Source organism: Convolutriloba macropyga, chromosome 11, assembly GCF_964194025.1.
Source record: "Convolutriloba macropyga chromosome 11, txConMacr16.3, whole genome shotgun sequence".
NCBI classification, from domain to species: Eukaryota; Metazoa; Xenacoelomorpha; order Acoela; family Convolutidae; genus Convolutriloba; species Convolutriloba macropyga.
Genome location: NC_134478.1, coordinates 51,432,613 through 51,449,716, shown reverse-complemented (window position 1 = coordinate 51,449,716; position 17,104 = coordinate 51,432,613). Strand labels below are relative to the sequence as shown.

At 40.0% G+C, this 17,104-nt stretch overlaps 1 protein-coding gene across 4 annotated transcripts in view; it reads right to left on the bottom strand.

Moving 5' to 3' along the window:
- Positions 1–439: 439 nt before the first annotated feature.
- The window catches only part of LOC142349755 (lactosylceramide 4-alpha-galactosyltransferase-like), an 80,825-nt gene continuing 64,160 nt past the window's right edge, over positions 440–17,104 (bottom strand). For all 4 annotated transcript variants that reach the window (XM_075401512.1, XM_075401508.1, XM_075401511.1 and 1 more), the window contains 3 exons: positions 16,096–16,334; positions 1,955–2,124; positions 440–701 (listed from right to left, as the gene is read on the bottom strand). In XM_075401512.1, the coding sequence (XP_075257627.1) occupies positions 612–701; positions 1,955–2,124; positions 16,096–16,231 (396 nt within the window). In that variant the 5' untranslated portion in view covers positions 16,232–16,334 and the 3' untranslated portion in view covers positions 440–611. The remainder of the gene's footprint in view (positions 702–1,954; positions 2,125–16,095; positions 16,335–17,104) is intronic.

Sequence of the window (17,104 nt, the reverse complement as noted above, 5' to 3'; positions counted from 1 at the left end):
TAGCCATGTCATTATGTCGCTATATTACAGCCAAGGTCATGGCATACACAAATATCATTGCATAGGGCAGCAAGAAAAGACGTATGAAATCTTTGGTATGTTGAATTTCACACGCATAAAATTGTGGGTTCTTTTTGTCAGGAACATAAAATTTTTCGGTTTGTCAGGTTCTGCATGATCGGGTATGTTCAGTTTCTAAAAGTAAGAAGTGGTTAGTATATTTGGTTTTTAAAGTAAAAAATCGTCAGTACGTTTAGTTTCGATTCTACACGAAAAAAACGACATTTCCTAAGCTTGAAAATTGAACATACTGGTGATACCGAAGAAAAAAATGTAAGAAATTTTATCGCTTTTGTCTAAATACCGACAATTTTCTTACGTTTAAACTGTTGATTTCTGCACTATACTATCAAGATCCATTATTTTGGCAAAAAAGAAACCAAAATAATTTTACATGGATTGAATCACAATCAGGTTAAAAGAATGATACTTTTTACGGCTATAGACATATGAAATTTTCAGTATCTCAGGCAATAAAAATAACCACAACAAAAAGCAACAAAAAGTATGTATCAAATGCAGTCTCCGATTTTGGGCGTGGTTGTAATTGATCAGAACTCTTGTTTCCAGAACTTAAATGAGTTTGGACAGTGAGTGGGGCCTAAGTAGGAGTAGGCGTCCAGTTTCGGATCTCCAGATACCTAAACAAACAACATATCAACGTCAACTAGAAAGTAAAAGAGTACCCTAATTAGAGAAATGGTTGCCTAGGTTGAGCTTCCAGCCGCGACCTGCGAAGGCAAACTAATTTAAAACCAAAGAGCAAAGCTTCGTGCGCTTGAACGGAGACCCAGACCCACAAATTTTGGGCGCCGCGGCCTAATTTAGGAAGCAAATTTCCTAGTTTAGGGCACAAACTTCGTAATTTAAGGCGCAAACTTCCTAATTTAGGGCACGAAATGCCTAATTTAGGGCACGAAATGCCTAATTTAGGGCGCAAATTGCAGCGGATTTAGGGCGGCGTTAGATCAGCGGATGATTTTGTCCTGGATCTCAGCTGGGTTTATGGATACCATCCGAGATGCTAACTCAAACACAATAAGTGTGTCGCCACTTTAATTAAAACACTCACGTGCACATTTTAAAATGCCAGAAGTTAAAATGACAGAAGTTGCTACTTAGCCAGAAATTGACTTCCGTTGACTTTCGCCATTTTAAAATGTGCGCGTATCGTGTTTTAAGCAAATGGACAAGTGACTCTGCAGAAGTCACTTCGAAATTCGGACTTAATATCTCAAACCGCTTCTCGATAAACGCCAGAAGTTCTCAGTGACTTCAAGCAGAGTCACTTAACCATTACTTAAAGCAGGCACGTGCACGCTATAAAATGCCCAAAGTCGGCAGTGCCGGAGGTCAAAATGCCCAAAACTGCTATATGCATAGACAGAAATTGACTTTGACTGACTTTTGGTTCTTTCAAAACGCGAAAGTTGCGCGTTTAAAGCAAGATTACGTTTCACTTCAGACGTCACTCCTCAACATCTCGTAGCACTTGGTGGTTTTCGATAAAAGCCAGAAGTTCTCATCGACTTCAAGCAAGGTCACGTCACCTATACGTGAAAATTGCGAAGACGCTTACTGTAGCAGAGTGCCGAAAACCGACTGTTATTAATATTCGCCAGCATAGTTTTATCGATTAGACCCATAACATTTGTAGAAATATGTGCAAATGTTGATAATCATCCGAATCATAAATCACCATAATCTCCATCTCAAACAGCGATCCCACCCTGGTTGAGGTGCCATCCGGAAGTGATCTCTGATCAGACCGTGCCAGACGAAAATAACCTCTGATCCGACCATCCCAGACCAGAGATGTTGGTCTGATCAGAGGTCACTTCCGGATGGCACCTCACCCTGGGCAAGCATGAACAATATTGTCTATTGATCTTACCGCTTTGTGTCCCCATGTATTAGAGTAGAAATGGACAGTGTAGCTGCACTTGAACAGGGCATCCCACTCCTGTGGAGTACGAGCAGTACCAGGGTACAGTTTGTTCCCAATACTGCTGAACTCGCTTGGCAAAAAACTGAAGTCAGGGAGGATGGTCATGTGGCGGTTTGCTGGAACACAATTTATGAGACCGTGTACAAAAAATATGACAAATCTCTTTAATTAGCCCCCGTACCCCAAATTACCTAATGAGTGTTATTAGAAAACTATTAATTGTTAATGTACCACGAGCACTTGCATGGTTCCCATTTTACGGGGAGAACTCAAACGAAATATTTTTCACTTTTCCATATGAGTGTTCTCCTACTTTGGAGAATTTTAGAGAAAATATTTTTTTTCTGTGATCGCAACGCGTACACAGATTATACAAGGGCAAATTTTTCTATATACGCTGACTGCTGATTTTAGAACTCGCAAACTTCCTGTTTCAATCCAGGTTACATGAGACTGCTAACCTCCCTATGAAATTCTGACTTAGGCGTCAACTAGCTACGCAGCTCGCTCTCAATAACTTCACCAGAGTCAGTCAACACATACGTTAAACTACCGTTGTTAGTTAATGGCTTGATATGCGCTGTTTTTACGTTGATCTGGGGATGTAAGAAGTTAATTCCCACGCAAGAAATCACATGTCAACATTGATATGATGACCATGTTATTTAAATGGAAGCATTCAGAAAAAATTAAAACTCATGCATGAAAAATTTCATGAGATTTAATTTCAAGGTTTTTCTGATCTGCGTTACGTAAAATGTTTTCACATTTTAAAAAATTCATTTCTTTAACAAGATTTTGAAATGATCCTGTCAGTTTGTTTTCAAAATATTGATTCCGTGGCCAGAATGAAATATGAAAGGCCTACAGAATCACACCCAAATTTAAAAATCACCCAAATTAGTACCGTTCAAGATTCATTTTGGTTCTTTATTACTTTTGCATCTAAAGGGCTGTCAGTCATTAGGGGACAGCGATTTATGGTATCACAACGCTGCTCCGCGCTATCGTGTCTAACCACTGTTAGAATCTTGTCTCTTAAACTCGTGTGATGGAGGGCAAAATCTTGTCTGAGGGGAATAAAAAAATTTTTCTTGAAAAAATTAAACAAAACATACTCTAGAGCCTAACAGACTGGTCTTCAATCATGAATTCAGCGTGTGCTGAACTTAATGCGTTTATACTCAATTAACCTTTTTGATGTTGTTTTATTTATCAGTTGCGATCTACACAGTTGTAAAAAAAAATGTGATTCAAAGCCGCTAATTGGTTATGAATTTGAAATCAACGCTCGAAACAAAACAGGAAAAACAAACAGGAAATCAGGAAGTGGAAAAGAGCTAAAGTGAAACCAAAAAGAAGAAACAAGGACGAACCTCGCCTTCAAGGGTTTGCTTTAAGACGGGGAGAAGTGACGATTTCGTCTAATCTGCAGTGCAGGTTAACGAAAACTTGAAAAACATACAAATACATCAAAACACAAATGGCCACACTATTCTTTCAAAATCCTACTTAATTTTAAACTCAACCGAATCCCGCCAATTAAGGTATACAAGCGAAAAAAAAACGAAAAAATAAAAGACAATTGTTCAAAAACGCATTTCGTCTAGCTATGTTTTAATTGCCGCCACACAATGTGCAATTACTTACTTTTTCAAACGTGGTTTTTTTTCCATATTTCGGCCTCGTGATCCATCACAACCATTTTTGACCTTCTTTTTGCTTCCATCAATTAAAGATCAGTTTTAAATTGAGAACATAGGATCACCCCCCCCCCCCCCAATAGTCGGCACGTACTGTAACCCCCCCCCAAGCCTTGTTTATATCTTAAACGGGGTTAACTGTCTTCTAAAACTATGTACGAACAATGAAATACGAGTTTTTTTGTACCCACAATAAATTTGGATCATTTTTTCCACGCTCCTTCACTAATTATACAATTATATAACCCAATTACATTTATTTTCATATATTCATATAGCCGTTACTATTTTTTAACGTAACGTAAACTAGAAATTATGTGCTCAGTGATCGGCATTTTCCCATTCGAGAAAGATTTTCATCAATTTGGGAAAAAGGAGGTCGTACGCAAACCTTGGCTTAAAGCCAAGGAAAACGTCAATCTGGCGTTACTCGTTGGTCCAATCGCAAAAATGTGATTTTGCAATAGGATTCAATTAACGGGGTAACCATCTTAGAATAGACACCCGTGTTCGAACCCAAGAGTTATGCTACTAAGAATGAGTTGGCGAAAATGGTGCCGAAGAACAGTCGAGGAGGTTATCATGTGCGAAGACACACCTTGGAAATCAGCAGATCAAAAAGCCAGTTCCCTGTTGATCCTGATCGTCTTAGAGAATGTTGCACACAGAGAGAACAGATAAATGAACAATAAACACCTCTGAAAATTGAATTGATCGAAGTAAGAGATTGAAAAGGTTTGTTTGACAAACCGTTCAAAAGACAACGCTATATTACATTCGATAGATTTGAAATGCGGAGTCGTAAATAGGAATAAGGAGGAAGTATTGACAAATCAAATTCTAAAAATTCAGCGTGTGCTGAACGTAATGCGTTTATACTCGATTAACATTTTTGATGTTGTTTTATTTATCAGTTGCGCTCTACACAGTTGTAAAAAAATGTGATTCAAAGCCGCTAATTGGTTATGAATTTGAAATCAACGCTCGAAACAAAACAGGAAAAACAAACAGGAAATCAGGAAGTGGAAAAGAGCTAGAGTGAAACCAAAAAGAAGAGACAAGGATGAACCTCGCTTTCAAGGGTTTGCTTTAAGACGGGGAGAAGTGACGATTTCGTCTAATCTGCAGTGCAGGTTAACGAAAACTTGAAAAACATACAAATACATCAAAACACAAATGGCCACACTATTCTTTCAAAATCTTACTTAATTTTAAACTCAACCGAATCTCGCCAATTGAGGTATAAAAGCGAAAAAAAACGAAAAAAGAAAAGACAATTGTTCAAAAACGCATTTCGTCGAGCTATGTTTTTATTGCCGCCTCACAATGTGCAATTAATTACTTTCTCAAACGTGTTTTTTTTATATTTCGCCCTCGTGATCCATCACAACCATTTTTGACCTTCTTTTTGCTTCCAACAATTAAAGATCAGTTTTAAATTGAAAACATAGGATCACCCCCACCCCCAATAGTCGGCACGTACTGTAAACCTCCCCCCCAAGCCTTGTTTATACCTTAAACGAGGTTAACTGTCTTCTAAAACTATGTACGAACAATGAAATGCGAGTTTTTTTTTGTACCGACAATAAATTTGGATCATCTTTTCCACGCTACTTCACTAATTATATAATTATATAACCCAATTACATTTATTTTCATATAGCCGTTACTATTTTTTAACGTAACGTAAACTAGAAATTATGTGCTCAGTGATCGGCATTTGCCCATTCGAGAAAGATTTTCATCAATTTGGGAAAAAGGAGGTCGTACGCAAACCTTGGCTTAAGGCCAAGGAAAACGTCAATCTGGCGTTACTCGTTGGTCCAATCGCAAAAATGTGATTTTGCAATAGGATTCAATTATCGGGGTAACCATCTTAGAATAGACACCCGTGTTCGAACCCAAGAGGAAAATAAGAGTTATGCTACTAAGAATGAGTTGACGAAAATGGTGCCGAAGAACAGTCGAGGAGGTTATCATGTGCGAAGACACACCTTGGAAATCAGCAGATCAAAAAGCCAGTTCCCTGTTGATCCTGATCGTCTTAGAGAATGTTGCACACAGAGAGAACAGATAAATGAACAATAAACACCTCTGAAAATTGAATTGATCGAAGTAAGAGATTGAAAAGGTTTGTTTGACAAACCGTTCAAAAGACAACGCTATATTACATTCGATAGATTTGAAATGCGGAGTCGTAAATAGGAATAAGGAGGAAGTATTGACAAATCAAATTCTAAAAATTCAGCGTGTGCTGAACGTAATGCGTTTATACTCGATTAACATTTTTGATGTTGTTTTATTTATCAGTTGCGCTCTACACAGTTGTAAAAAAATGTGATTCAAAGCCGCTAATTGGTTATGAATTTGAAATCAACGCTCGAAACAAAACAGGAAAAACAAACAGGAAATCAGGAAGTGGAAAAGAGCTAGAGTGAAACCAAAAAGAAGAGACAAGGATGAACCTCGCCTTCAAGGGTTTGCTTTAAGACGGGGAGAAGTGACGATTTCGTCTAATCTGCAGTGCAGGTTAACGAAAACTTGAAAAACATACAAATACATCAAAACACAAATGGCCACACTATTCTTTCAAAATCTTACTTAATTTTAAACTCAACCGAATCTCGCCAATTGAGGTATAAAAGCAAAAAAAAAACGAAAAAAGAAAAGACAATTGTTCAAAAACGCATTTCGTCGAGCTATGTTTTTATTGCCGCCTCACAATGTGCAATTACTTACTTTCTCAAACGTGTTTTTTTTATATTTCGCCCTCGTGATCCATCACAACCATTTTTGACCTTCTTTTTGCTTCCATCAATTAAAGATCAGTTTTAAATTGAGAACATAGGATCACCCCCCCCCCAATAGTCGGCACGTACTGTAACCCCCCCCCCCCAGCCTTGTTTATATCTTAAACGGGGTTAACTGTCTTCTAAAACTATGTACGAACAATGAAATGCGAGTTTTTTTTGTACCGACAATAAATTTGGATCATCTTTTCCACGCTCCTTCACTAATTATATAATTATATAACCCAATTACATTTATTTTCATATAGCCGTTACTATTTTTTAACGTAACGTAAACTAGAAATTATGTGCTCAGTGATCGGCATTTGCCCATTCGAGAAAGATTTTCATCAATTTGGGAAAAAGGAGGTCGTACGCAAACCTTGGCTTAAGGCCAAGGAAAACGTCAATCTGGCGTTACTCGTTGGTCCAATCGCAAAAATGTGATTTTGCAATAGGATTCAATTAACGGGGTAACCATCTTAGAATAGACACCCGTGTTCGAACCCAAGAGGAAAATAAGAGTTATGCTACTAAGAATGAGTTGACGAAAATGGTGCCGAAGAACTGTCGAGGAGGTTATCATGTGCGAAGACACACCTTGGAAATCAGCAGATCAAAAAGCCAGTTCCCTGTTGATCCTGATCGTCTTAGAGAATGTTGCACGGAGAGAGAACATATAAATGAACAATAAACACCTCTGAAAATTGAATTGATCGAAGTAAGAGATTGAAGAGGTTTGTTTGACAAACCGTTCAAAAGACAACGCTATATTACATTCGATAGATTTGAAATGCGGAGTCGTAAATAGGAATAAGGAGGAAGTATTGACAAATCAAATTCAAAAAAGTGATGACGGAATTTTAGGAAACAAGGCAGCTGTAGCGTTTAAAAAACAATCTGTTTACAGACGAGTCAAATTGGAAGCTCATAGGAAAGCTATACTAGAGCTACAGGTTTTTATTAGAAAGTCGAAAAGAACGTATGACAAAAACGTTCCAGCTCAAACGACAAGTCAACGCGCATTTCAAAACAGTTTTTGTTAAGTTGTTTATAAGTTGACTTCTAATTTGTTTTAAATTACCTTCTAATCTGCCATTTAACTTCAACCACAATATAAACTCATTTTCTCGTCCACTTAAAAAAATCTTCTCAACATAATTAGTTCACAAACGACCGACTTCGCTCAATTACTCAACGTTCATGAAGAAAAATTGAGCCCATCCGACGCATCTGTACCTCGGTTATGAAATCATCGCAAAATCAGGAAATCCAAAGCCTGATTTCCTGAGATAATTTAGTGTGATTGGACCACACATATTAATTGGAAAAATCAGAGGTCTCATTCATAAGATAAAGTCAACATCACGGAGTTAGCAACATCGTAGAATACTGTCGCTAACTTCACGACTGGCCGGTGCAGCTCTCCGTGTGACTTTTGACTCTCGCTGATCTCACAACACCGTCGTTACCAGTGTATATCTCAATGATTCGTCCCAGTTTCTATTCACAGCGTTTCACAGAGTCATCTACTAGCCATACTAATACGCCTTCTTTCAGGTTTCGCACAAGTTCTTTTGACCACTTCGATCTCTGGTTTCATTGCGGAAGATATTCGCGAGTCCATCTTTTCCAGATCATGTTGGCATATGCTTGAGCCGTTTAGAAGGATTTTCTCAGGTCATGAAAGAGTTCACTGGATGGCATGAAGGGTGCACTCGCGTTCTCTCGTCCTCGCAAGAAATGATTTGGTGTAAGTGCTGTCAAGTCTTCAGGATCATCACTTACTGCTGTCAGGGGTCTTGCGTTGAGTGATTGCTCTACAAGACACATTGTTCTACTGAGTACTTCGTCGGTAAGGCTTCGGTTGTGCAAGATCGCAATCATGACCTTCTTGCAACTTTGAACCAGTCTTTCCCAGATTCCACCAAAGTGTGAGGCTCCAGGTGGATTGAATTTCCAGGTGGATTGAAGTCACTCTCTATCTTAGCTTTGTCCAACTCACTCATGAATGGTTTCAGCTCATTAGCTGCTCCAACGAAGTTTGTTCCCTTGTGGCTGATGACAGCACTTGGGAGGCCACGTCTTCCGATGAATCTTGTCACTGCGGCTAAATATGACTCGGTGTCCAATGATTGTGCCAATTCATTGTGTAATGCTCTGGTTGTTAGACAAGTGAAGAGGCAGCACCATCTCTTCGAAGTACGTCGTAGGAACTTCACCTCAGAGGGTCCAAAGTAATCGACTCCGGTATGAATGAATGTGAACACATGTTCAGCAAGTCGCTGGCAAGTCGTGGCGTTGCTGTGTCTGCATTTGACACATCTCGACTTGATTTTCCTTAACGCATTTCTCAACCCGATGATCCAGTACTCTAGTTGGAGCATGTTTCTTGCGTAATCTGTGCCCTAATGAAAATTTTCTCGATGTGCTTTCTCCAACAGGAGTTGTACTACTGGATGTTTCGTGGTTAACAAAATAGGGTGTTTTGCATTGTAATCAAGGTTTGAACGCTTCAGTCGACCTTTCACTCTAATTGTTCCATCTTCCTCTATAAAGGGTGACAATTTGGCGATGTTAAATGTTTTGTAGATTTCCTTACTGTTTGCTTTCGACTTTGAAACAATCGGGAAGTTTTCGCTTTGAACAAATCGAAACAGTATTTGCTCGGCTTGATGAATTTCGTCTGATTTAAGGAGTCCCTTTTGCTCTGCTTTGTCTTGAACCTCATGAAGTAGGCAATGAAGTTTCTAATTCTGCTAAAGTTACTGTATCATCTCCAGTCAAATAGTTGGTCTTAGTTTTTTTCTGTGGCTACAGTACTGGTAACTTGCTCGGGCTCGAGTTCGCTTTCTTGACACCATGGCTTGGGCCAGTTATCTTCGCTCCGCTGTAGCCATGCCGGCCCGTTTAGCCACACTGACTCCTTGAGGCCTTCGGTATACATTCCTCGGGTTCCAATAACGGCAGGCTTTTCGACACTTTTGACGTGTCTCCATTGAACCCTCGATGAGTTTTCCAGTGTTTCCGCTGCTCTGTTCGCAACGAAAACTTGTTATTTTTTGTGCGCTGCTTGTAACTACTGTAGCACTGTTGATGAGTCCTACCAAAGATAGATTTTGTCATTTTTAACACTATGTTGTTGCACTTGTATCTGCTTTCTGAGACGAACTCCGTATACTGCAGCTTGAAGTTCTAACTTCGGAATCGTCGTGTGTCTCATAGGTGCTACACGACATTTTCCTATCACATAGGTGAGTTTCAATTTTGCTTCGTCCTGAAGATATGCCACAATACACATCGTTTCTTCTGACGCGTCTGTGAAAATGTGTAGTCTCAAAATTGTACAACCGTTTTCGAAATGAAGTCGATTTATTGACATCGGCCTTATTTCTCTCATTTCATAGCTCTAATCACTGATTTGTTTTGAGTGTTCTGCTGACAACTCTTTGTTCCATGCTTGTCTCATTGCTGCCCAAATGCTTTTGAGTAGAACCCGCATTCTTTTCGTGAAGGGTGGGCATATCCCAATTGAGTCGAACACTGCTGAGGCAAAGGATAGGACAATTCTCTGAGTTAATTTTGCTGGAACTTCTGGCTCAAATCCTCGATAGACTATAAGAATGTCTGTATCTAGATTCCAGTTCAGTCCAAGGATTGATGATTGTTGTGGCTCGGCCTCAAAAGTTTTGACAACTTTCGATTATCTGTCTACCTCTGCGATTTCCGACTTGACTTCTTTGTCACTCGTTATCCATTTCGTCAAATTGAATCCACCTTTGCTGAGGATTTATCTGACTATCTGGTAGATTTCGTTTGCTTCTTCGGTTGTTCTGACTGACTTGAGGAAGTCGTCCATGTAGAAGTTTAACCGGACAGCTTTGACATGAATTGCGTCGTCTTTCCGTTATCTTTCGCCACTTCATGCAAAGCGTAATTTGCACAAGTCAGCGAGCTCTTCGCCCCAAAAAATTGTCGTGTATACTCGTAGACTTCTAACTTCTACTCTGGATCTTCTCGACAGAGAGATCGTAAGCATCGGCTGTCATCGCATGGAACAGCAAATTGAAGAAACATCGCTTCTATGTCGGCTGAAACTGCTATTTGGTGTTTTCGGAAGCGAAAAACAATTCCGATCAGACTCTGCAACAGGTCTTGTCCAGATAGAAGTTTATAATTGAGTTCTACACTTTAGTAGTTTACTGCTGCGTTGCACACACTTCTGACTTTCTAGGGTTTGTGACGGTTGATGACAGGATGCTGTGGCAAGTACCATTGAAGCCTGTCTCTGGTTTCGTTCAGTTCAACATGTTGGACTTTGCGGACATAACCAGCTTTGACATCAGTGTCAATGGTTTCCTGATAACGTTTTGTTAACGTATCATCCTTTTGTAGGCGTCGTTCTAAGGACTTGAGTTGTCCCATAGCAGAGTAGAAATTATTTGGTAACTTCACTTCCTATTCTCGCCATAGGAGTCCTATTTCGTATCTTTCACCGGTGAATCTTTTTTGTTTGCTCCAATGTTTTGATTGCTCTCTGTTCGTCTTTCAAATGGCCGGTGATATCACAGTTTGAGGTATGGGATTCGATGTCCCACCATTTACTCAACTGAATTGCTAACTTGTCCTCTGATACTGAGGTTGCTGTTGTAGAAAGAGTTGCTGCTTGTTTCACTGGTAGAAGACTACTTAAGGCCCATTATTTTTTTATTTCACTCCCAACGGTGCAGTTTTGTTGTCTGACTTTTTGAATTTTATTGGGTGATGGATGTCATTGGTGTCTTGTCAAAGAATTACTTGAACTTTGGTTAGATTGTAGATTTGATTAGGCAAGTTCTTCAGATGTGGGTAGTGATCTTTCAACGCCTGTAGATGTACGATCTATTCATCTCAGTTTCTGGTGAATATAGAATTGCACTGTCGTCAATGGTCGAGAGTTCTCGTGCGCTGAAGCCGCTATCGGCACTATTTCAGTCTTGACATCTTATGATCCGTGGATTCCTGCTACTGACAAAGACGCTTTTCGGCCATGCAGCTGCTGTGTAGATACAATTCATTTGTCCACAAATGAGATTGAGGGTTCCATATCACACATTGCCAGCACGCTCTGTCTGTGGTTTCCATTCACCAGTTTTTTACGCACTACAGTGTGTCCTCCTTGTGTGATCATTGTTGCGACTGCTGTCGTAGCATCTGAGGCACCTGTTGTAGCCTCTTTTTTTGAGAAGTCGCTGTGTTAAAACTTGTTGTATCGTCGTCTACAATTGGGCACACTGCATGTCCTGCTTTTGCAGTCCTTCGACATGTGACCTGGTCTCAAACATATGAAACACAGTCGGAACTTCTGGACATGCTCTCGTCGTTCATTTATTTTCATTGATTTGAACTTTTCACAAGTCCAATTAGGGTATTGTCCATCTCTGAAGGGACATTCGAGTTTCTTTGGTTCGCTGGACTCTTCAGCGTTTGAAGCAAATGTACTCGTCTTCGGTTTATCACGGCTTTAAAACCTATTTCTGTCAAACCACTAGCTTGTATGCGCTAACAAGTTCTCATGAATTACTGCTGTGGAGGCAAGTCACTCTTTAAAAATAATCAAATCGCCTCTCAGTAGTTGACGATTTTGCATATACTGCAACCATTGTTCTCTCAGTTGCGGAGAAAGTTTCTCGTTGTTGAAATTAGCCCTCCTTCTGATTCTAGGTCGGATGGGTATCCAAGTTGAGTCAAGGTGTTCACCACATTTGTAACCACATTTGCAAATTTGACGATGCTCGTAGAATCATCTTGCCCAACTGGAAGATGAGTATGTATTATCTTGAACTGCGCGAGGACTATGACATCTGATCTGCCATACTTCTCACAAAGTATATCCCAAGCATGATAGGATGATTGTGAGCTGAATCCCAATTCCGATATTGCTGCTTTTCCTTGACCCGTTAGACTGGTCTTCAGGTATTGCATATTTTCTGTATCGCTGATTGGCTTTTGATGAATAACAACATCGAAAAGACCCGATCACTCTGGCCACTCCAGTGGATCTCCCGAAAACTCAGTCAGCTTTAGTTTTGGCAAACCACTGGCACCACTGCTTAGTACTGGTTAATAAATGACTTGGAGAGTGGTTTGGTTCAAAGTGCTCCTGTTTCTGCTCTCAGCAGACCTGTTTCGAGAATTGTTAATGTGACTATGGCTCCTATTTCTGTCTTGAACTGCTGACGTTTCCTGCCCCTGAAACGTCGTCTTTGTCAACGGCGCTGGCGGGTCCCTTACTCTAATTGATTTACGGATTTCTGGTTTCTTGATTTACGGATTTCTGGTTACTCGATTCTTGCAGTTGCGTTGAGAAAAGTCCTGCACCCGGCTGGAACAACGGTGTAGTATTCGGGCAGGCGCTAAAACGTTTGTCACCTTTTTCCTGTGTGACATTCTCAAGAGGTTTGATCACAACATTTTAAGATATTGGTCTACTATGGTCAGACTGTTGGGCCACTGAATTTGCCAGCCTGCAGTTTTTTTTAGGTTGTGTCTTGATCGAAAACCTTCGAAGTCGTCTGCCTGTGATCCAGATGCTCTTGAACTTCCTTTTGTCAATTCAATTTCCAAGCGCCTTTGTTCTTCGTCGGCTTCAGCTTTCTTTCTTTCGTTTTCGAGCTCTCTTTCATGTTGTCGCAAACGCAGCTTGTCTTCTTGTTGTTGCAATATTAGACGTAACTCTTGTTCTCGTTGTTGTTGTTGTTGTTGTTGTTGTTGTTGTTGTTGTTGTTGTAAACGCAATTCTTCTTCTCGTTGTTGTTGCTTCTGCTGTAAACGCAATTCTTCTTGCTGGCGACGAAGTTCTATTTCCTCGCGCTCCTGCTCTATTTCCAACTGCCGCTCTTGCAGTTTTTGCACTGCTCTTTTCTTAGCTCTTAGGTTTTGGAGCTCCATTTCGTCTATCTTTCACCTTCTCGATGATCGTGAGTTGGCAACACTGGTTTCCTTTCTGCTTCCTTGTGTAGCAGAATGCCAGGAAGAGACCTCGCCGTTCTCTGGGTTTTCTATTGCTTCAATTTTTGTTTCAATTACAGTTTCATTTGGGTCTTTATCACCAGCCGATGTGGATGACACTAACGATGTTTGATTTCCCTTCTCTGCGGTTTGCTGATATTGTTTTTTTATGTCTTGAAATTAATTTTTATTCTTGCTTAAATTTGTCAACGCATCCGTAGCAAATTCTGACTTGAAGATTTGTATAATTGCCGGGTAAATTGAATCTAGTTTCGTTACTAGCTGTTCCAGTTTACTGCACAATACTTGCTTGCGGGAGACGTTTAATTTGTCTGATCCCAACTCCTCTTCCAATTTCGCTGCTTCTCTATAAAACTATTCACATCTTTCAAACATTGTGTAGAGCCGCAAGGTGTTTTTCCGTTTTCCGTTGGTTAAAAACGCAGCTGCCACATTCTTCAATTTTTCTAAGTACTGGTATTTGTTCAACCAACCATTCGAGTGTCTTCTTATTTTCGCCCAATTTTCGTTCAGTGTTGCTGTCGAAGCTTTCCAAGTACTTTGGCTTTAAGAGTTTCCTCTGTTGCTGTCTGTTTTCCTCAAGTTTATCTTATGTCTGGAAGAAATATTGATTTGCTCTTTCTGCGGACACTGATTTCTTCTGATCCAAGCGAGATTCACTTCAGCTAAATGTCCGTCAAACGTTTCGAGCAATTCAGCTTGCTCATTTTCTAGTTTTTTTGAGTTGGCCTGAAATCTTGTAGTCAGTCGTTTTTCAATTTCTATCAGGGTTCTGTCCAGCCATCATAAAGGTATCTTTCTGGTTCACCAAATTGAATCGATGATTCCCTGCTGTTCGTGTTTTTGTCCGGGTCGGCGGACCAAATGTTGCTGCTGCTCAAGAGTCTCAGCGGAACCGATAAAGCACAGCCTGGTCCTCATGTTTTACGCGGGCCTGGTTCTTCACAAGTTTCGATTGACTACCAATCTCGTCGAAACAATTAGTCGCTCGGACGTATTAAAGGACTGTAACTTTAATTTTGTTGATTGAAGTTAAGAGAATCCTTAGTGATAATCTATGTTCAAACTCGTGCTGAAAGTTGTAGGGCTTCAGTCAGTAGCTAGTAATGTTGCTAACTTCTCGTTAAGTGAGCTCAACTAACTGAAAACACGCAATATCTTAAGATCTAGCAAAACTTGGCGAAAAACACTGAAGTATTTAAAGAATCAACTTTTAGTCAATCTGAGAGCCAACTGCTTTTGGTAACAGTTTCTAATGGTTCTAAATACAATTCGGTTTCACTAATCGAAGATTTCGGTTAATGTAAACAATCAAATATTTATCATTCATAGCATCATCGCTACTTGTTTCTGATTGGTTAATCGAGAATGTCATTTAAGTCATTGTTCACATAGTAAATGTCAAATTATTCCAATATTCACTTTTATTGACGTAAGCATGGATGTTTATTACGTGGCTCTAAATGCCTCAAATGTACGGTATTTGAGCTTTAACGAACACATAAATATTTCAAAAAAACAACCTAAGATACTTAACAATAAATAACCAAATATCGAAAAATGCTTGTTTTGCTCCATATAAGTATTAGCCACACTTGTGGGTCTGATGTAATAAAGTTCATTGGGTCCATGAGTAGCTTAGAGGTAACCCTAACCGTGTGCCGTAACCTCGGGTCGCTCGGGGTTTCCCTTCCAAAAATCGGGGGGGGGGGTGTACAAAATTTCGGTCCCAACTTGTAAAAATTTTCAGTTTTGATCATTTTTGAGTTTTGACAGAATCTAAGTTTTTTCAGTTTCCAAATTTATTTCTTGCTGTCTGATGGCTTTTGTAGCTGATTTGAAGTGGCGCCAACACTAAACTTTTAGCAATTTAAATTTATCTTTGTTATATGTAGAAAAAAATTTCTCAGGGGGAAATGCGGTACATACTTCATGTGCCATTTATAGTGTCTGAGTATACCGCTCTTGTTGCAAAAAGGCCCTAAACTACAGTTATAGTTCATCAGATTCAATCTTTCTTTTTTGCGGTGATGCAATCTTTTATTTCATCCAGTATCCATTTCCAGTAGTCGATAACGTGAAACTACCATTACGTATTCTAAGCTTACCTTATGACACCTTTTTTGGTCTAGGGTAAAATTATCTCAACTTTATTGATCAGGAGTAAAAATTAATGCTAGGAACAAATAAAAATCAATGAAAGAGTTGCGGTGCGAGGCAGCGAAACAAAATTCTTTTTCATCACAAAATGCCCGCATCTTTTAGCAATGAATGCGGTGCAAGCTACGAAAATCTGCGGTTTTTGTTGACATGAACATTTGCGGTTTTTAGTGCTTTCTAAAATTTGCTGTTTTTATCGAATAAGTGTTGAGCGCTAAAAACCGCGATTTTGACAACCATTCTCCGCAATTCTTTTTTTGGCATTTCTTAGCGTTCACGCCCCAAACTGGGAGCTACTACGAGTTTTGTATCCTATAAAAGCAACAAAATTTTTGTATATCAAATATAGATAGTCAAGTTCTGGGGTGTGAAAAAAAACATGGTTAGTAATACTGCGGTCATCATATCGAAACATGAGCATCACCTTTTCCAGCCTCGACAACCTGGTTTGTGAGATTTTTCAAACCGTACATATTTTTGGCCACCTCCCACGCAACTTTGGGACCCGCCTGGTGTCTATCGGATATGTTCACTCCATAAGATTGGTTCACATGCTCCATGAATTTCCAGGGGTATTGGTGACCGGCGTCAAAGTGAAATTGACCGTTGCTTAACCAACGTCCCCTCTGAGTTCCTTTTGCAATGCCACAATTTTTATCTGGTCTGAAACACATTATATTATTTTAAAATGTTGCTGAAGAAATAGTTTAAAAATTCTTAAAGATCTCTGAATATATATATATATATATATATATATATATATTGTGTGTGTGTGTGTGTGTGTGGTGTGTGTGTGTGTGTGTGTCTGTGTGTGTGTGTGTCTGTGTGTGTGTGTGTGTGTGTGTGTGTGTGTGTGTGTGTGTGTGTGTGTGTGTGTGTGTGTGTGTGTGTGTGTGTGTGTGTGTGTGTGTGTGTGTGTGTGTGTGTGTGTGTGTGTGTGTGTGTGTGTGTGTGTGTGTGTGTGTGTGTGTGTGTGTGTGTGTGTGTGTGTGTGTGTGTGGTGTGTGTGTGTGTGTGTGTGTGTGTGTGTGTGTGTGTGTGTGTGTGTGTGTGTGTGTGTGTGTGTGTGTGTGTGTGTGGTGTGTGTGTGTGTGTGTGTGTGTGTGTGTGTGGTGTGTGTGTGTGTGTGTGTGTGTGTGTGTGTGGTGTGTGTGGTGTGTGTGTGTGTGTGTGTGGTGTGTGTGTGTGTGTGTGTGGTGTGTTGTGTGTGTGTGTGTGTGTGTGTGTGTGTGTGTGTGTGTGTGGTGTGTGTGTGTGTGTGTGTGTGTGGTGTGTGTGTGTGGTGTGTGTGTGTGTGTGTGTGTGTGTGTGTGTGTGTGGTGTGTGTGTGTGTGTGTGTGTGGTGTGTGTGTGTGTGTGTGTGTGTGTGTGTGGTGTGTGTGTGTGTGTGTGTGTGGGGTGACGTTACAACAAAAGATGTACCAAAATATAGA